Raw genomic sequence first — 18504 nt, 5'->3', positions numbered from 1 at the left:
TGCCCAGGCTGCTGCCAGCGGCTGGGGCAGGTGGGGAAGGAGGCAGAGCGCTGCTCCCCGGCTCCGGTGCTGGGGGGCAGACACAGCTCAGAGCAACTGCTCTTCCCTGCTCGCCTGGGTGGTTTGTCTCCAGGCCCCCGTCACCCCCTGCAGCGAGGGGGGCGCGGACTCACCTCTGCCAGCTGCTCGGTGCGCGGGGGGTAGCAGAGCAGGGTGAGGAGCTGGGCAATGAGCAGCAGAACCACCTTGTTCAGACAGTTTATTGCGAGTTCCCAGAAGCACTGCGTGCCCGCGGGGTGGGGGGGGGATTGTCTTCGTGGTAAGCCTCCTTCACCGGGGTCAGGTGTGGGAGCAGGTTGGGGGGAGCAGAAAGCCCCTGCAGGAAGCGCGCCCAGCTGCCCGCAGCCGCCCCGGGAACGGAGCTTCCCTGCCGGGGGGGCAGCTGCCTCGGAGCCCACCCAGGGCTGTGTGCGTGCGGGGGCCGTGGGGAAGCGGTGGGGCCTGCTCCGGCCCGGGGGGAGGCGCTGCCGGCCCGGCCGGGGAGGAGGCCAGGCTGCAGCAGGGACCCAGCCCTGGCTCCTCACCCAGCGAGGACAGAGCCCTGGGGGCTCGTCACCCCCCACCACCGCGCCCAGCCCGGCGCCGGCCCCCGGGCCGGGGGGGAGCCCCCCAGCTGCAGGAGTGACTCGTTTCACAGTTGAGCTGCAGCGAGGACGGGCGGCGCGGGAGGTGCCGGGGCGCCAGGCGCTGCCTCCCCCCCTCCTAGTAGGGCTCGTTCTTAATGAAGCGGGTGAACATGGTGAAGGCAGCGAGCGGCCGGTCCGTGGGCACCATGTGCCCGGCTCCCTGCGGGAAACAGGGGGGCGGCGGGTCAGAGCCGGCCGTGGGGCTGCTGCAGCCCCGCCAGCACCTTCAGCGGCGCCAACCACGGCACCGGTGCGCCCACGGACCCCCCCCCCCAGCACTACCTTGACGGTGAGGAAGGCCAAGTTGGTGAATTCCTTCACGAAGCCCCCGATCTGGTTCTCGCCTCCCTCAGTGTAGAGCCAGGGCCGGCGAGCCACCTGCACCTGGAGCGGCGGCAGCGCCCTCAGTGCCGCGGCACACAGCCCGGCCCCGGCACACAGCCGGCCCCGGCACACAGCCCGGCACACAGCCCGGCCCCGGCACACAGCTGGCCCCGGCACACAGCCCGGCCCCGGCACACAGCCCGGCACGCAGCCGGCCCCGGCACACAGCCCGGCCCCGGCACACAGCCCGGCCCCGGCACACAGCCGGCCCCGGCTTTACCTTCTGGCAGAGCGAGTCCACAAACCACTCGTCCCCGAGGAAGTTGCAGGCCATGTCGACGTCCCCGTTGTAGACCAGGATGCGGTATTTCTGCAGAGCAGGGGGAGGGTGAGCGTTCGGCAGGGCAGCAGCCCCGGCCGGGCTGGCAGAGCCGGTCCCGGGGCCCCGCGGGCTCCGCCGCACGCACCGTGGCTCCGAGCAGCTTCAGGTACTGGTCGTTCATCTGCATGTACAGGCGCTTGTAGCCGCGGTTCACCTCGAAGCTGCGGAGGAAGCGCCGGTGTCAGGCGGGCGCCGGCGCTGGCAGCGGCCCCTCCCCGCCCGGGGGCTTGCTCACCTGCAGACCTGCCACTCCGGGGCCTCGGGGGCGATGTGCAGAGCCTTCCTCACCTCCCGGGAGTTCAGATACGTACTGGGGGCTGTGGAGTTGGTGCAGGGCGGGTCCATCCGGACCTTGTTCCGAGCTACCGGCATCCGGAACAGGTTCTGGGAGAGAGTCGGGAGAGCCCCCTGCCACAGCAGCCCCCGGCGCTCCCGGCCCGCTCGTGCCGCGGGCAGCGCCGCCGGCCGGGCAGGGGACGCTCGCAGCCCGCGCTCACCTGCCGCCACGAGAACCTCATCGGCATCCGGATGAAGGAGTTGCCCAGGTCGTGTGTGATGAGATAATCACCCTCGTACCTGCCGCCGGAACGAGCACGGGGACGGGCTGAGAGCTCTGGAGGAGCACGGGCGGGCTCAGGGCCCTCCCTGGGGGAGACCTCGACAGCAGCCAGACGCGGTCCCCCAGTCCCCGAGGGAAGGAGCCCACCACGCCCCTCTGCCAGCCGGGACCCCACACGCTGCAAACCAGAGCAAGCCAGGGCCTGGAGACCCGTTTTCCCTGGGGCCAACTCTCACCTCAGGCTGCCAGGGACACCGCCGTCGCACGGGGCGTAGAGGTTGTAGATGTTGAGGCCGGACTCTTCTACAATCTGAATCATCTCCTCCATCTGCCACGAGCCGCAAGAAGCTTTGGGACCCAGCGGGACAGTGCAGGGACCCTCGGCCCCTCCAGAGCCAGGCGGGTGGGTGCTGCTCACAGACACCCGCCCTGGGCACGCACGGGGGCTCTGGCTCCCCTCACCTTGAGCGTGCAGTTCAGGTTGGAGCTGTCATGGAAGTTGCACTTCTCTTGGGAGCAGCAGAAGGCCTGCAAGTCCTTCCACAGCCTGTGGGCAGAGACCAGGGGCTTGCAACGCGTGGCCCAGACGGCAACACCGGCACAGCGCCGGCACCCGTGGCCGCAGCCGCCCTGCAGGCTCCCTGCCCGCTGCCCCGTGTGCCCCACAAACAAACGCGGCCACGGGAGCTGCCCCGGGCAAGGGGCCACCTCCACAGCCCAGCTGCTGGCCCACGTCAGCCCAGGAGCTTCCCTTGTCCCGCACACCACCGAGCCGGCCAGCCCCGTGCCGGGCCGTGCCCCCGTCCCGCTCGCGCAGGGACAGCGCGCCTGCAGCAGCTCTCCCCCTCCTCTTACTCGGTCCCCAGCAGGCCGTGGTAATAGGCAAAGTAAACCAGGGAGTTGTCATTGATCTCGTAGGATGAGAGGCCATTTCCCACAGCGATTCCCTGAGAGGCAAGAAGAAAACAACCCCGTTGTGTTCCAGCTCCCTGCAGGGCAGCCGCAGCGGCAGGCAGGAAGCAGATACGGCACTGTTTACACCACGGAGGGAACAGGAAGGGCCGGGGGTGGCTGGGAACGCTCCCCTTGTCCCACGCAGCAGGGACGCACACGTCCGCCCGCAGCCGCTGCCAGCACCCCAGGAGAAGATGAAAGCCACGGGGCCAGACCCGCCCCACACCCTGGAGGGGCCCCACACACCGGCTGCGCGGCCGGGCCCCACCCCGGTGCTGCTCGAGAGCCCCGGCCGGGACGGGCCAGGCCCTCCGCTCCCCGGCCCAGGCCGGCGGCAGAGCCCAGCCGCTCACCTTCAGGTTGAGGCTGGGGTCCTGCATCACCCACTCGGCCAGCGTGGGGATGTAGACCCCCCCGTAGCTCTCCCCCGTGAGGAAGAGATCGTTCTTGGAGTACTCGGGGAAGAGCCGGAGGAAATCCTTCAGCGCCAGGTAGTTGTTGCGAGCAACCTGCGGGCAGGAGGAGATGGGGGGTCAGGCAGCAAGGCAGGACCCCCAGCGCCCGGGGCGGGCAGGGGGCAGGTCACTCGCCTCGGTGTCGTTTGTGGCGTACTTCTTGTCATCGGAGTACGAGAAGCCGACGCCCGCGGGAGACTCCAGGTAGAGCATGTTGGCGATCTGCAGGGATGGCAGAGGAGCCAGAGGTGAGGGGGAGAGCCCCCCAGCCCGGTGGGGCAGGGCAGGGGGCTGCTGGCCCCGGCAGCGGTGACCTGCCCCAGGGCTGGGCCACGTTCCTGCCTGGCTCGACGGCAGAGTCGAGGGGAGGAGGGCGTGCTGGGAAACGGGGCTGTGGGACGCTCGGCCCCACGGAGAGGGCAGGAGGAACTGACTCGGGGCTGCCCCCTCCCCACGGCCACGGCCGGCTGCGGCGCCCGTACCTTGTTCCAGGCGTAGTCGTTGTACTTCAGCGTGACCCCGTCGGGCTGGATCTGCGGAAGCGGAAGGCAGTGACCGACGGGCACGACCCGGCTGGCCTCAGCGGGACGGCTCGTGCCGCGCAGCTTGCCAGCCCCGAGCCGTGCGGCGGCTGCGGCTACTGACCAGGAAGGGGCCGTGCTCCTTCAGGAAGCCCTCCATGGAGCTGCACCCGGGGCCCCCGTTGAGCCACAGCACCAAGGGGCTGTTCTGGGGGTCGCTCTGGGCCTCCACAAACCTGCGGAGATGCGGCTGTCAGCGCTCAGCAGCCGGCCGGGCCCCCGCCCCGGCTGCCCCCCAGCACCGGCCCCACGTACCAGTAGTGCAGGTGCTTGCCCGGCCCGGCGCAGAGGTAGCCCGAGAAGTGGCGGAAGGCGGGCTGCTTGGCCAGCCCCGGCAGGAACGTCACCTCGTGGCCCGGGGGGGCGGCGCAGACCAGCCCCAGCCCCAGCAGCAGCGTGCACAGCAGTACCGGCCCCATCTGCGGGGGGGGGGGGGGGGGGGGGCGGGAGGGGGTTCGGGGCGCTGCCGGCGGGGAACGGCCCCGGGATCGCCCCGGCAGCGAACCACGGCCGCCCCGGTGCCCCCCCGGCCCGGTCCGGCCCCCTCGGTGCTCCCCGGTCCCCCCAGCCCGTCCCGGTCCCTCCCGACCCCCCCGGTCCTGGCCCGCCCGCAGTGCCCCCCGACCCCCCCCAACCCGGCCCCCCCCCCGGTCCCGATCCCGACCCCCCCCCCCCCCCGCTGACCCCGGCCGCTCCCGGTGCGGCTCCCGCAAGCAGCGATCCCGGCAGGCACATGACACCCGCCCATATGACCTCCTGTGCTCACGTGATACGAGCGGGGCCACACGGTGGCCAATCAGCGCCCCGAGCGTCGGCCGGGCCCCGCCCCCTTCCCGCGGGCGCACGTGGGAACGATTCGGGCCGGGACCCCCCGGGGGGGCGAAACCAATGGGGGGGGGGGGGGGGGGCGGTCCCGGAGGGAGACACGCGGTGCGTGACCCGGGGCACCACGCGGGAGCCCCCACGGTGCCCACGGGGGGGGAGCGGGGCCGGCTGCGGCGGGGGGGGGGTCGGCGTCCGGTGGGCACCGGGCAGAGCTGGGCACCAGATACAGCCAGGCAGCACCGGGCACCGGGCAGCACCGGGCACGGGGCACCAGATACAGCACCGGGCACCGGGCAGCACTGGGCACCGGGCAGCACTGGGCACCGGGCAGCACTGGGCACAGCCAGGCACCGGGCAGCACCGGGCAGAGCTGGGCACAGGGCAGCACCGGGCACGAGGCACCAGATACAACCAGGCAGCACCGGGCACCGGGCAGCACCGGGCACGGGGCAGCACCGGGCACAACCAGACACCGGGCACAGCCAGACACCGGGCACAGCCAGGCACCGGGCAGCACCGGGCACGGGGCAGCACCAGGCACAGCCAGGCACCGGGCAGCACCGGGCACTGGGCAGCACCGGGCACAACCAGACACCGGGCACAGCCAGGCACCGGGCAGCACCGGGCACGGGGCAGCACCGGGCACAACCAGACACCGGGCACAGCCAGACACCGGGCACAGCCAGGCACCGGGCAGCACCGGGCACGGGGCAGCACCAGGCACAGCCAGGCACCGGGCAGCACCGGGCACTGGGCAGCACCGGGCACAACCAGACACCGGGCACAGCCAGGCACCGGGCAGCACCGGGCACGGGGCAGCACCGGGCACAACCAGACACCGGGCACAGCCAGACACCGGGCACAGCCAGGCACCGGGCAGCACCGGGCACGGGGCAGCACCAGGCACAGCCAGGCACCGGGCAGCACCGGGCACGGGGCAGCACCGGGCACAACCAGACACCGGGCACAGCCAGGCACCGGGCAGAGCTGGGCACTGGGCAGCACCGGGCACCGGGCAGCACCGGGGCAGCCCCAGAGCGGCCGGTGGGGCCCGGCCCGCCCCAGCCGTTGTGGGCTCCCCCCTCCCCGTGCTCCCCCCGCGGCACTGGGACCCCCCCCGGCCGCCCCGGCTGTCCCCGGAGCTGTCACCGCCGCGTCACAGCTGCGACGGGGCCGGTTAAAAATAGCAGCGGGGGGGGGGGGGGGGGGCGATGGCCGCCCGGTGCCGCCTCGCCGCGCGCTTCCACCGCGTCCACGGCACCAACGTCCGCCTGGACGCCTCGCGCACGCGGGCCACGCGCGTGGAGAGCTTCGCCAACGGGCTCTGCTTCAGCCAGGAGCCGCTGGCGCCCGGGCAGATCTTCCTGGTGGAGATCGAGGAGAAGGAGCTGGGCTGGTGCGGGCACCTGCGCGTGGGGCTGACGGCCCACGACCCCCAGAGCCTGGAGGTGGTCCCCGAGTACTCGCTGCCCGACCTGGTCAACATGGGGGACACCTGGGTGTTCGCCATCACCCGGAGCCACAACCGCGTCGCGGCGGAGGGGGAGGAGGCGCCGGCGCGGGCGCGGGGCCCCCCCCAGGAGCCCTTTCTGCTGATCGAGAGGGTGAGGATCCCGCGCGACGCGCTGGTAGGGCGCAGCAGGCCCGGGCGCTACAGCCACATCCTGGACGACCTCTACAAGATGAACGTGCTGCCCGCCACGGCCCGGCGCAGCCGGATCGGCGTGCTGTACACCCTGTGCCCCGACGGCACCGCCGACATGCACATCGTCATCAACGGAGAGGACATGGGGCCGAGCGCCCGCCGCCTGCCCGCCGCCCGCCCGCTCTACGCCGTGGTCGACGTCTTTGCCTCCACCAAGAGCGTCCGGGTGATCCCGGTGGAATACGGCTGTAGGTACCTGTCCCCTCGCCGGGGCACGTCCTGCACGGGCCGGGAGCTGGGGAGGGGGGGCTCCGGTGGGTCACCCCCTAGTCCCCAACGCCGCGTCAGAGCGTGGCAGGGGGCAGAGGGGCCAGGAGACCCCACGCTGCCGCCGACGGGCAGCGCCGGCCGAACGCTCTGCCGTGCGGGGCTGTGCGGGGGCAGAGCCCACCCTGGTCGCCCTCCCCGAGCGGAGCGACGGGGGTGGGTGTTCTGGGCTGCCCCAGCGCGGGGGCTGCGGGACTGCAGCGCCGTGCCCCCGCCCCCCCAGACAGACAGACAGACACCCCTGACCGGAGCCCTGTGCCGGCGCTGACGGAGCTGCTGCCCCGGGGGCTGGGGAGCCCTCGCCGTGCCCGGCCTCACCCCACGGGCACGCGGCAGCCCGGGGCCGAACAACACCCTGCCCTGGCACCAAAACATCCGGCTGCGCCCTCTGCCCACCCCGGCACGCACGCCGTGCCCCCGCGCCTGCCGCGTGCCCCGGCTGCGGGGTGCCCTGGGCAGACACCCCGTGATGCCACCGCAGATTGGGCAACACCCGGCACCGCTCGGCTGGCTGGGGAGCGGCCGGGACGGCTGGTGCTGGTCACTGGCTCCTGTGAGGAGTCAGGCTAATAAATGCTAATTAGCACCATACTGGGAAAGTCAGCAGATGCCGAGGATTAGGTGGGAGCCAGGAGACCGCCCGCCTGTGTGGTGGCAGCTGCCCCGAGCCCCAGCTTCTCTCACCGCTGCAAAGTTCAGCTGCTTGTTTCAAGGCTGAAATCCGGGATTCTCCCAGCTGGCTGCCGTGAGCCGGAGTATCCAGGCGGGGGGGTCAAATCTGCCCAGCCCCCCGGCCCCGGGAGCGTGCTGGGGGTGACCGACCGGAGCAGGAGGCCGCTGAGCCGCGTTGGGGGGCCCGTCCCGGCCACTGGCGAGGGACTCGCCCTGGCCACACATACCTCTGGGAGAGCCGCCCCGTCCCGCCGTGGCCACGGGCCCCTGCAAACGCTGTGGCTGGCACAGGCACCGCTGCGGAGGCACAATCTGGCTTCCTCCCCTCCACCAAGATTTCAGGAGCTCCGGTTTCTGCAGCACTTCCGCAGGGTCTAAAAATCAGCCTCAGTGCGGTTCTGCTCCTGGCCGGGGCCCGGCTGGTGAAGTGAAACCCAGAATTGAGCAGCTGAGCCGCCGGTGACACACGATGCAGCACCGGGGGCAGGAGAGGCAAAGGGCATTGGCCGCTCGTCACCCGGCACTCGGCGTGCCGCCGCGGCGCAGAGAAGCGCTCCAGCCATCCAAAACCAGCACCAAGGTCGGGAGATGGCTGGGCGCAGCGTGCCGTGCTCGGCAGAGCTCTGCTCTGCCCGGTGCTGGTGTGACCCCCCGGGGGCACCGGCCCCGCAGCCGGAGGGGTGCTGGGCTGCGAGCGGGCGAAACGGCCAGGTCTCACCTGCGGCTCTCCCCCGGTTTGGCTCTCGGAGGCGGCGGAGGAGCCAAGGCCCACAGGCTGCGCCGGAGCCGGCTCTCGTTTAAAATCCGAGGAGAGAGCCGGCTGCAGCTAATTGCGCCCGCGCTGCGGAGCCACCGAGGGCTCCGGCAAGAGGAATCCCCCAGAGGCGCGTCACAGGAGCAGGAACCTCCCGTGTGCGCGGCCACGGGGACGGCTCAGGAGGTGGTTGTCTCAAGGGCACCGTCTCCGCAGGCGCCCACCCGGCAGCCTGGCACCAGCACCGGGGGAAGCAGACCAAGGGAGCGGGGTGAAAGGGAAGTGCAGTGGGGGCGTGAGACCCCCGGGGAGCCGCTCGACAGCCCCCAGAGAAAGCAGATGCAAACCAGCCGTGGTAACGCACGGCGTGGGCGTGTAACTGCCCTCCCCCCTTCCTCCGAGTAATGGGAAGAACTTCACTGCCCGGGGCCCCCCAGCTCCCAGCCCGACCTGGCACGAGCTCTCCCGCACAGCCGGCTCGAGCCCGGGGCAGGATGATGCCTGCTCCTGCCGCAGAGCAAGCTCACCCACCGCTGCCCCAAAACGTGGTGACTCCGGGGAACCTCGGGGCCCGTCTCCCCCACACCCCCCCACTCTCACCCTCGCCAGCGGCTCGGCCGGCTCAGCTACTTCTTCCTGTTCTCTTCCAGTTCCCTCCCTGCAGACCCTCTGCCGCCTGGTCATCCAGAAGCACATCGTGCACCGCCTGGCCATCGACGGCCTGGACCTGCCCGCGCCGCTGAAGAGCTTCTGCAAACACGAGTGAGGTGTCGAGGGCGCTGCCCGGCTCCCCCCCCAGGGGCGGCCGGTGGGCTGCCCGGGCAGGATCGTGCCCCTTGCTGCCCACCCGTGTGGCTGAGGGGCCGTGAGAGCAGGGGCAGCGCGTTGGGGGAACGTTCCTCCGTGCAGAGGGGCGCAGCGGGGCCGGAGTGAGCAATAAAAGCGCTTCCAGCCAGAAAGCGAGCGCGCTGTGCGGGGTGCTGGCACACGGGGCAAGGCGGGGGGGGGCGAGGATCGCTGACTGCCCCGCTGGCACTGCCCGCAGCGGGGGGCCCAGGTTGGGCACTGGTGGGGCCCACAGAGACCCTGCAACCCAGCCCCACTGGCGGGATCGGCGCCCCACGGCACAGGGCTTCCACACAAGTCCTTGACGGGCAAGGCCAGCGCAGGGCAGCTCTGGGGACTGGCGTGCTGCCCGACTCCCAGGCTTCGGGGATTTTAGCCCCCAGCCAAGGGGGACTATCTTCCCCTTCCATGTCAGGGCATTTCGTGTGGCTGCCGGGGGGTGCTTCAGGGGACCTGCCCTCCAGTAAGGTGGGAAGAGTCCTGTCAAACGAGGGCTCAGGGGGCTGGGACCCCCCCACGCTTCAGCAGCCACTCGTGGGAGCAGTTCCCACTCCAGCGAGGAACGAAGCTGGGCCCGTGAGCCGGCAAGCACAGCCCTCAACCCCACTGGGCTCGGGACCTGCCCGTGGCCCCAGAACAAAGCTGGGATCGCCCAGGTGGATCGGAGCGTGGGAGGGCACGGCACGACGCTCACGCGGAGAGTAAATTACAGCCGGGTGCTTGTCCCGGCCGGGTGGTTTCGCTCTTGGGAAAGATGTTTACCCCGAGAGCAGGGATGAGTTATTTCCTGTGCTCCTCGCGGGGAGGGGGACCGGGCAGACGCCCGAGGGAAACCCGCAGCGCCCGGGGAGCAGCCGTTGCTCAGGCACATGCCTCTGGCCACTGAGCCGGTCACGGCGACCCGGCCCAGGGTCCAGCTATCCCGCTTTGCTGGCTGGGGAGGGAACCCCAGTGCTCCCCGGGCCCTCCTCCCAACCAACTCCTCATCCTCCAGCCGGCGAGGCCGGCAGCTGGCCTTCCCGCAGCGCCGTGCCAGGCTGGGAGGGGAGGCAGGGTCGGAGCTGGGCACAGCAGGAGTCAGAGGGAAGAGCCCTCCAAAAATCTGGGGGTGCCCAGACACGTCAGGAAAACAAATGGTGAGGGGGGGTGGCAGGCAGAGCCTTGCAGTGCAGTTGAAGGGTGAGATAAGCAGCTCCAAGTTTACAGAAGGGTGTTTTAAGAAACACGACACTATATTTACTCAGAGAGCTTCGATAGTATCAGATAATGTTACAAAACCCTGGATCAAGAGGAAATCCCCAACCACGCAGGAGTCCCTGCTCCACCACAACCAGCGTTAACAAAGGAAGCGCCAGTTGGGAAAACACCCATTGGGAATAGAGTTCCAGCCCGAACCAGGACACTGCACCACCGCGAGGGAGCGAGGTCTCCAACGCCCCCCACCACGTCCCAGTGCGGGGGGCCTTGGCGAGGGGGGACGGGGAGCTCACCCAGCCCCAGCGCAAGGCCCGAGGGCCGGGGCTTGTTTGCTCTTCTCTGTACTGTTCCTCCCCCACGCCATAAGTTTAAAGCCTTTGCTCTCCACCTCACCGCAGCTTTGTTTGCACTGCTGTGACCCCCAGCGCACGAGCTGTTGACGAGGGAGGGCGGGTTCCCCTTTCTGAGGAATTGAGAGCAGCTGCCGTAACCAGACAAACAACTCCTCTGCTCCAGACCACGGGCCAGCAGCGGAGATTGCCACCCTCTGGATCCGCCACCTCCCGACCACCGGGCTCGCTCCACTAACCGGAGGGCACCGCCACCACACAAGACCACCACGAGGCACCGTGCAAAGCCCTGACCGGTCTCAGGGGCCGCGCGAGCCCCACCGTCCCGTCCCGCCGGTAGGCAGGGGCGGCTGCGGCGGGCACAGACACAGACACAGCTGCCGAGAGATACAGGGCCGATTTATTGGCTTTGTTGCACAAGACGCCGCAGCTGGATGCTGGAAGGAGCTGCAGGCGCTGGCCACGGATCAAATAGTAGTGTCACATGTTATTACACCGTCACCTCCCACGCCGCACCACCCGTTGGCTCCCAGCCACCTCTCCGGCTCACCAGGTCAGCAGCTGGTTACCCATCCACTGTGATCAGGAGCTCCCAGCCCGGTTCCTCAGCTGCCCCGTGCAAGAGACAACACTCGCTAGGCAGAATAAGAACCCAAACTGCCCCTTCCGTGCCAAGCCTCGAGGGAGCGACAGGCTGAGGGGAGCACGGGTGGAACCAGGGCACTGGTGGAGCGATGAACAGGCCTCCCACACACCCGTGGCCTCCAAGGGCCCGCACGCGGGGCAGCCGGCTCGGCCCGGCGCTAGAGCTTCACCTCCATGTAGGGCCCAATCCAGCTGTCAGCCAGCTCCCGCAGGGTCCTGTACCGGCGCTCAAACTCCTCCCCGTTGCAGCAGGTGAGAAGCCGGCTGGTCTCCGCTGTGAGGAAGGACACCACCAGGGATTTATCCAAAGACTTGTTCCAGGAGCTCTTCAGGATCTCCAAGAGGCCATTGGCACTGTCTCGCCTGGCCTGCTGGGTATCACGTCCCTTCTGCCACTGTCTGCTGAGCACCTCTGGCTCCAAGGTCTTCCTGTCTGAATTCAGCACGGCCAGGATGTGCCGGCACGGCAGCTGGAAGACCTGGTTGAAGTGGCAAGTGCAGCTGCTCAGGCCTTTCGGGTCCACTCTGTGGGCATCCTCCAGGAGCTGTACGCTGAAAGCGTCCTCCCTGGTGCTGATCAGCTGCACAGACTTCTGAACAACCGCAAACTCGCTCAGGCACAGCCTGGCAGCGGGCTCCGTGCAAATGTCGCTCAAAGACTGCTTGATGCGTTCTTCAGCCCTTCGGTTAATCTCCTCCTTGCTGTCGCCCTCTGGGTTTTCCACGGCCTGCGGTTTAGCTGCAGGAGATGAAGGATCTAAAGAGGATTGAGGGCTTCTGAGGTTTCTCTGGAGAAGAGCCTGAGGGGCTTCAGGCTGAGGCTGAAAAGCTGCAGGGAGCCGCGGAGCTGCTGATGGACTCTGGAGGACAATCACTGGACTCGCAGCAGCTGTGGGAGAGGGTGGCGTGGGCTGGACCGAGCTCTGAGGCAGCTTAGCCCAGCCTGCCAGAGGGGCGAGGGGCGAAGCTGAGGCAGGCAGGGCCTGGGGAGCTGCCCGAGCAGCACAGCCATCAGAGCACGCCGCGGCATCGGGAAGGCTTTTCGAAACATGTTCCTGGTAGTGCTGGGCCAGGGAGGCGATGCAGCTCTCCAGGGAGCCCCCCGCGCTGAAAACCTGGCCTAACCCCTGGCTGACGACCTCCAGGTCCCTGAAGAAGCTGGCGCTGCCCTCCCAGCTGCGCTCGCCGTGCGCGGCCCAGATCTCCTCGTCCAGCAGCCAGTCGGCACGGAGCCGGGGCAGCCGGCCGGGCCCCGCCAGCTCGCTCAGGACGGCGTGCGTCTTCCCGCGGCTGCTGCGGCTGGCGGTGCGCACAGCCCGGCGCAGCGCGGCCAGCGCCAGGCGCTCGGACCGGGCCCCCAGGGCCAGACCCTGGATCTGCTGCTGCAGCCGCTGGCAGAGGTGGAAGACGGAGAGCTGCAGCCGGGCGCCCGGGAAGGCCCGGGCCAGCGCCGGCGGCTGCGGGAAGCCGGGGCCCACCAGCACCAGCCGGGTCTGGGCGCAGGCGGGGTTGAAGGACCGGAACGCCGCGTACATGCGGGCCAGGCTCGCCGCCGACTCGTCCCGCGGCACGGCGAGGTGAACCACGCGGGCCATGCCGCCGCGCAGCGCCGGGGCCGCGGCCGGGCCGCCCGCCAGGAACACGAACAGCACCCGGCCCGCCGGGCCGCCCGCCCGGTGCAGCAGCAGCACCCGCGGGAAGCGGGCGAACACGTTGCCCATGGCGGCGCTCTGGAAGCTGACGGAGACCATGCGGCCGCCCGCCCCCAGCTCGTAGGTCACCAGGGAGCCGCAGCCCAGGCCCGGCGGGGGCTGCGCCAGCGACATCGCCGCCCGGTGCGCTCGGCCGCGGCCCCGCTTTTCCCGGGGGGGGGGGGGGGGGGGGTTTGTCCCGCTCCCCCGGGGGGAGTATATCCCGGCGTGCCCCGCTCCCCTGGGGGGAGTATATCCCGGCGTGCCCCGCTCCCCTGGGGGGGAGCATATCCCGGCGTGCCCCGCTCCCCTGGCGGGGGGAAGTATCCCGGCATGCCCCGCTCCCCTGGGGGGAGCATATCCCGGCGTGCCCCGCTCCCTTCCGGGAACGCCACCTACCGCCGCGTTGGTGCGCCCCCTGCCGGTCCCGGTGCGGGGGGGGGTCGGCGCAGGCCAGCGCCCCGCTGTCGTCCCCCCCGCCCCCCCCATCACCCGGAGCACGGCGGGGGCACCGGCTCCCCCGGCCCCGCCGACCCAGCCCAGGCGGCCAGGACGGCTGCCAGCGCGGAGCTGCGCTCCTCCAGCTCCCGCCCCTCGCACTGCAGCAGCAGGTTGGCCAGCTCTAGGCTGAGGCACCGGACTCTCTCCTCCCGGTCGCCCCCCAGACCCCCTTTGCGGCCCGGGAGACCGGCCGCAGGGTGCTGGTGCCTCCTCTGCCAGCGCCTGCACACCATGCCTTCCTCCACGCGGCCCCGGTGCGCCTGCAGCACGGCCAGGACATGCCGGCAGGGCAGCCGGTAGTGGCAGTGGAAGCTGCAGCTGCAGCTCCGGCGATCCCGGCTCACCTGGTGCGTGTCCTCCAGCAGCCGAACGGCGAGGCAGCCCTGCGCGGCGCTCAGCAGCTGGGTGGACCCCCGCACCACCTCCCACTCCCCGCGGCACAGCCAGGAGCCCAGCTCCGTGCAGCTCTCCTGCAGCACGGCCAGCACGCGGCTCGTCCCCGCCGCAGCAGCCTGCCCCGCGGGCTTGGGGCACGCAGCGAGAGCCGGGGAGCCAGAGATGGGGCCTGGTTGTGCGGCAGCACCGGCACTCGCGCTGGGCTTCTCCTGGAGGCACCTCCAGCCGTCCTCCTTGCTGCTTGGGAAACACCACTCTGGGCTTCCGAAGCCTCTGGAGTCCAGGCTGTCCGCACACTCCAGAAAACGAAGGACGCTCGCCTCCAAGGACAGCTGGTGGCCAAAAAGAGTGGCTATGCGGTGTGTGACGAGGTCCAGGCTCTCCATGAGCGTGCTGCAGGAGCGCAGACCCTTCTCCATGTGCAAGCACCACAGCAGCTCGCAGGAGAACCAGTTGGCTCGCAGGTGGTCGTACAGCTCCGGGCTGACCACGCGCTTCACCAGCTGGGACAGGGCCTCCAGGCTTGCCGCCGAAGGGGAAAACACGGCTTTCTGCAAGGCCAGCATCGAGCTCCGCTTGAGGGAGGAGGAGATTTCCGCTTCCTTCACGTTCTTCTCGAGCAGTCGGACAGCGTGATAGACAGAAAGGAGCACCTGGGCAGAGGGAAAGAGCTCGTGGAGGATGGCTGTGTGAAAGAAGGACACGTCCACAAAAACAGCCTGGACCTTCTGACACTCGGGGTTGAACTCCTTGAAGACGGTCAGCATTTTCCTGACCCTGTGTCCCTTGTCATCCTTCAGCAGCGACAAGTGCACCACTTTCCCCACTCGCTCCTTACTCTCTACAAGGAAAGCATAGAGGACGTGACCCCCCTCGCTCAGTGCCCGGTGCAGCAGGAGGCTCTCGGGGAACTGCATAAACGAGCTCTTCATCTTGCTGGTCTGGAAGCTGAGCCTGTCCAGGCCGTGGTTGCCGTCTGCGCTAATTGATGCCAGCGAGCCCCTGTCCACCCTCAGGAAGGTTTTCATGACCTCAGCAACCCTAACAAGCGTGGAGGCCAAGGCATTTTCCTTTGCTACCTCGTGGAGCTTGGGAGTCCCGCGTGGAGCAGCCGCCCTGTCCTCCGGCTGTCCCGCGTGCGAGTTCTCATCCACCGTGGCCCTGCTGTGGGTCCCACCCGCCCGCCGCCGCTCACGCAGTTTTGTCACGGGGCCGTTGCACGCCACGGTGCTTGCCGTCACGGCGGGGGCTCTGGTCAGGGAACGCACCATGTCCGAGTGGACATGGTCACCGTTCAGTTCACTGATCACCAGCTGGTCTATGTCCTCCTTATACTGCAACACAAAATAAGCCGGACATAAGTTGGGCTGCATCTTTCTCTTCCTGGTGTATTTTTGGGTCCGGCCACAAACAAACTTCACCTGCATGAACCTGCAAATGTTGAGAAAGAGTTAACCAGGGAAGCAACGGTGGCATAGGCTACCAGCATTTAGTTCACTTTTCTTTCATGCCAACTCTATATTCAGTTAGTGAGTGTGGGAATACAATGGAAGATTGGCGAGGAGCAAACACACTCAAGTGACACAGCTGGGGTGTTGAAAAACACATATACTAATTGTTTAGCTTTGTGTGCTTGGCTGCATTTAGATAACACAGGCCTGTGATAGACTCAGAGGCACCTTATCAAACGTCCTTGGGACTCCTGCCCTGATGTGGGAAAGATCAAATGATGGTGGAAAACTACACCCAGAAGAATCCCTGATATATACAGCGGTGAAAGCAGCAGTTCAAGATTTTTTCTTTCTCCTCTTCCTGGCTAGCAGGGACTGATCTCTGCAGTGCCCACGTCCCTGCTTGCGTGCTTCTGCCTGGGTGCTGCTGCAGAGACCCCCCAGGTCACGAGGTGACGAGAATAAATTTACTCTTTGCATTTCATCCAGTTTTGTGGTTGTTCCTGGATCCTGCTTGTGTCACCTCACACAGAACACAAAACACACATATGCCAGTCAGACATGCAGGCTGGCTTTCTGCTCAGCAAAAGCTGGGCTTACCTGGGCTAAGAAAGCTCAAATGCAGGAGGAACAACAGGATCAAGAGTTACAACAGCCAAGACCAGACACTACAAAGCCGCCACAGATCTTGTTCCCAATGTAGCCTCTGTTTCTGCTCTCTAGAAACAGCAAAGCCATCGATGAAAACTCGATACCTGTGTGTTTGTGTCTTACTCCCTTAAAGCACACACCATATCTGCAACTCCTCTGCATCTGGAAGAACAGGCTAGAACATTGCAAAAAAGGCTTCAAAGCGCAATAAATTATATTTGAAGGCAGCAAGGGAGCAGCTGCGTAACTAGAGAATGACCTTGCAGCCTTTGCACGCGCGAGCAGATCCACTGACCTGGATGGAAATGAGACAGTGTCACCCGCTCAGATAAGCAAAGTGCTGTGAGAGGGAAACATGACAACACCTTTCTGCTGCAGGGAGGTAAAGGCAGCTGGGGAACACCAACAGATGCCAGTATTTGGCATCCTGCTACTTGAGCAGAAGAATGCAGGAGGTATTGTTAGCCAGAAGGATGACTCCAAAGACCAAAGCTACATGTTCTGCTACAAGAGGTGGAGAGAACTGTTGGCCCGAACAGAGGGGTAAACCAGAGCTAAGCAGCAGACAGGACAGCGAGTGCTAGCTGGGGAAGGAGCGGGGAGTGAGACAGCTGGGACACAGCCAGGCAGTGATGGGGGGCAAGAGTGACACAGGAACAGCTGAGACTATGAAAAAGGCAAGTCTGTGACATGGCCAGCGGTGTTCTTCTCTGCAGGTGTATTACACTATTGGGATCAGCCCTTCCAAAGCCACAAATAGCCTGGTTATAACAGCGTTCAGCCGGGCTGGGCTCGTTTGGTGGGGGTTTTGGTAGCGGGGAGGGGGCTAGAGCAGTGGCCCCTGTGAGGAGCTTTTCGAAGCCCCCCCGGCTCCAAGTCAGACCCACCACTGGCCAGGGCCAAGCCAGGCAGTGATGGTGGCTGTGCCTGTGCGAGAATGTATTTAAGAAGGGGAACACAGGAGGAGGAGTTACAAGAAGGACAGCTATGCGAACACCAGGGTCGGTGGAAGAAGGGAGGAGGAAGGGGGGGAGTCGTGCTGGAGCAGAGCCCCCTTGTACCCTGCGGTGAGACGGCAGGGCAGCTGTCTTAGTTTGGGCTGAAATAGGGTTAATATTCCTTTTCAGGGACTAGATGAGTGCTGAGTTTTGGATCTAGCTTTGGGTTTGGTATGGGAAAAATGCTGATAGCACACTGATGTTTTCAGCTGCTGCTGAGACTTCAAGGACTCTCCGACTCCCCATGTCCTGCCCGTGCGCAAGGGCACAGGGAGGGAGCACGGCCACAGCACCTGACCCAAACTGGCCAGTGAAATATTCCACATCATGGCACGTCATGCTCACTATATAGAGGAGGGGGGGTCGGGAAGGGGCTCTCTCGCTTTGGGGATTGCGACTGTGGGATCTTGGTATCTCGGGGTCGCTGGCTGGGAACGGGCTGGATGTTGGTCAGCGGGTGGGGAGCAATTACACTGTACATTGCCTGTTTATATATTTCTTTTTGTTTTCCCCCCATCATCGTTATTGTTTTAATTTTATTGCCATTATTAAACTGTTCTTATCTCAGCCTGCGAGTCTCCCTTCACCCCTGTGATCCCTTCCCCCATTCCCGGGTGGGGAGGGGGACGGGAGGGTGACCCCCTGCGGGGCTTGGCTGCCGATCGGGCCCAGACCACGACAGCAGCCCCCCCCGGAGACCGGCGGCAGAGCAGAGGCCGACCTGCCGCTGCAGGGAGAAAGCCACGCCGGGACGGGCACCTCCCCGGTACACCGGGACTCGGAGGGGAGCAGCAGCTCCCGCCGTTGTGGTCCGGGGGGGGGGGGGGGGGGGGGGGGGGGGCACCCACGCCGCGGCAGCTCGGGAACGGCTGCGGCCCGTGGGGAGGCCTCGCTGCGGAGGGGGCTCCCGGAGGACGGTCTGCAGGGAGAGGGGAGCCCCGAGGAGCGGGGCAGGGAGGCAGCAGGCGGGCTGTAACCCCCATCCCCTGCCCCTGCCCCGCGGGGGGGGCAGAGCTGAGCCCGGGGAGGGGGGGGAAGGCGCTCGCAAGACGTGGTAACGCTCCTCGCTGTCCTGCGCTGCTCAGCGCTCTTGTTCCTGGTGTCCGAGCTAAACTGACGCTCGCTTTCCCCCCCGGGACGAGTCCGCCTTCAGCCCGTGACCGTAACGGGGCAGCCACCCCTCCCTGTGCCAGCCTCGGTCCCCGAGCCCCTGCTCCCGCCCGCCCTACCTGACATCCTCCCGGACGGCCGTGCCGTGCTGCCGGTTGTGCCACCGGACCGAGACGCAGCTCTGCAGCCCGTACCGGTACCGCTGCGACAGCTTGTAGGCGCGGAAGCGCTCCCTGAACTCCTCGTAGCTCCCGAAGCGGGCGCCCAGCTCCATGGCGGACACCGGGCCCGACCCCCTCACCGCTCCCCCTCAGCCGCCATAGGGAGCTGCCCGCCGCCCGCCGCCCTTAAAACGAACCGGGGCACCGCCCGCACCCCGCGGGACGACCAATCGAAGGCGCTTTCATCCGGATTGGCAGCGGGCTAACCAATCATCCCAGCGCTTTCCGCCACCACCCCACCCCCTCCCCCTGACTGACGGCTCGATAGCACAATCAGCTAGCG

At 67.6% G+C, this 18504-nt stretch overlaps 3 protein-coding genes across 9 annotated transcripts; 1 reads left to right on the top strand and 2 right to left on the bottom strand.

Annotated features, from left to right (window-relative positions):
* Positions 1 to 245: 245 nt before the first annotated feature.
* CTSA (cathepsin A) lies at positions 246 to 18328 on the bottom strand. Of its 4 annotated transcripts, none has more exons than XM_042801241.1 (16): positions 18120 to 18328; positions 13739 to 15221; positions 4197 to 4360; positions 4006 to 4117; positions 3843 to 3893; positions 3496 to 3582; positions 3259 to 3414; positions 2807 to 2898; positions 2414 to 2498; positions 2188 to 2279; positions 1890 to 1968; positions 1628 to 1776; positions 1478 to 1553; positions 1291 to 1380; positions 969 to 1070; positions 246 to 846 (listed from the first exon to the last, which is right to left on the bottom strand). In XM_042801241.1, the coding sequence occupies exons 1-16, from the start codon at positions 18272 to 18274 to the stop codon at positions 763 to 765; spliced, it is 3057 nt and encodes a 1018-aa protein (XP_042657175.1). In that variant the 5' UTR covers positions 18275 to 18328; the 3' UTR covers positions 246 to 762. The 4 variants fall into 4 exon arrangements, with proteins under 4 accessions (XP_042657175.1, XP_042657176.1, XP_042657178.1 ...); XM_042801242.1 differs by having other exon boundaries at positions 13739 to 15124; positions 18120 to 18195; XM_042801244.1 differs by lacking the exons at positions 13739 to 15221; positions 18120 to 18328 and adding an exon at positions 7638 to 7785.
* Positions 5861 to 9123, top strand: NEURL2 (neuralized E3 ubiquitin protein ligase 2). Of its 3 annotated transcripts, none has more exons than XM_042801254.1 (2): positions 5861 to 6659; positions 8815 to 9123. In XM_042801254.1, exons 1-2 carry the CDS (start codon positions 5978 to 5980, stop codon positions 8928 to 8930), a joined length of 798 nt encoding a protein of 265 aa, XP_042657188.1. In that variant the 5' UTR covers positions 5861 to 5977; the 3' UTR covers positions 8931 to 9123. The 3 variants fall into 3 exon arrangements, 2 of the variants coding, with proteins under 2 accessions (XP_042657188.1, XP_042657187.1); XM_042801253.1 differs by having other exon boundaries at positions 5861 to 6663; XR_004407640.2 differs by lacking the exon at positions 5861 to 6659 and adding an exon at positions 7917 to 8709 and having other exon boundaries at positions 8815 to 8912.
* Positions 10936 to 13514, bottom strand: ZSWIM1 (zinc finger SWIM-type containing 1). 2 transcript variants are annotated; one of them, XM_042801251.1, is made up of 2 exons: positions 13252 to 13514; positions 10936 to 13217 (listed from the first exon to the last, which is right to left on the bottom strand). In XM_042801251.1, exon 2 carries the CDS (start codon positions 13026 to 13028, stop codon positions 11361 to 11363), a length of 1668 nt encoding a protein of 555 aa, XP_042657185.1. In that variant the 5' UTR covers positions 13029 to 13217; positions 13252 to 13514; the 3' UTR covers positions 10936 to 11360. The 2 variants fall into 2 exon arrangements, with proteins under 2 accessions (XP_042657185.1, XP_042657184.1); XM_042801250.1 differs by having other exon boundaries at positions 10936 to 13226; positions 13261 to 13514.
* Positions 18329 to 18504: the final 176 nt, after the last annotated feature.

The sequence above is a fragment of the Tyto alba genome, unplaced genomic scaffold (assembly GCF_018691265.1).
Source record: "Tyto alba isolate M040663 unplaced genomic scaffold, T.alba_DEE_v4.0 Super-Scaffold_33, whole genome shotgun sequence".
NCBI lineage: Eukaryota > Metazoa > Chordata > Aves > Strigiformes > Tytonidae > Tyto > Tyto alba.
The sequence above is the reverse complement of the archived record's forward strand: the minus strand, read 5'-3'. Positions and strand labels throughout refer to the sequence as shown.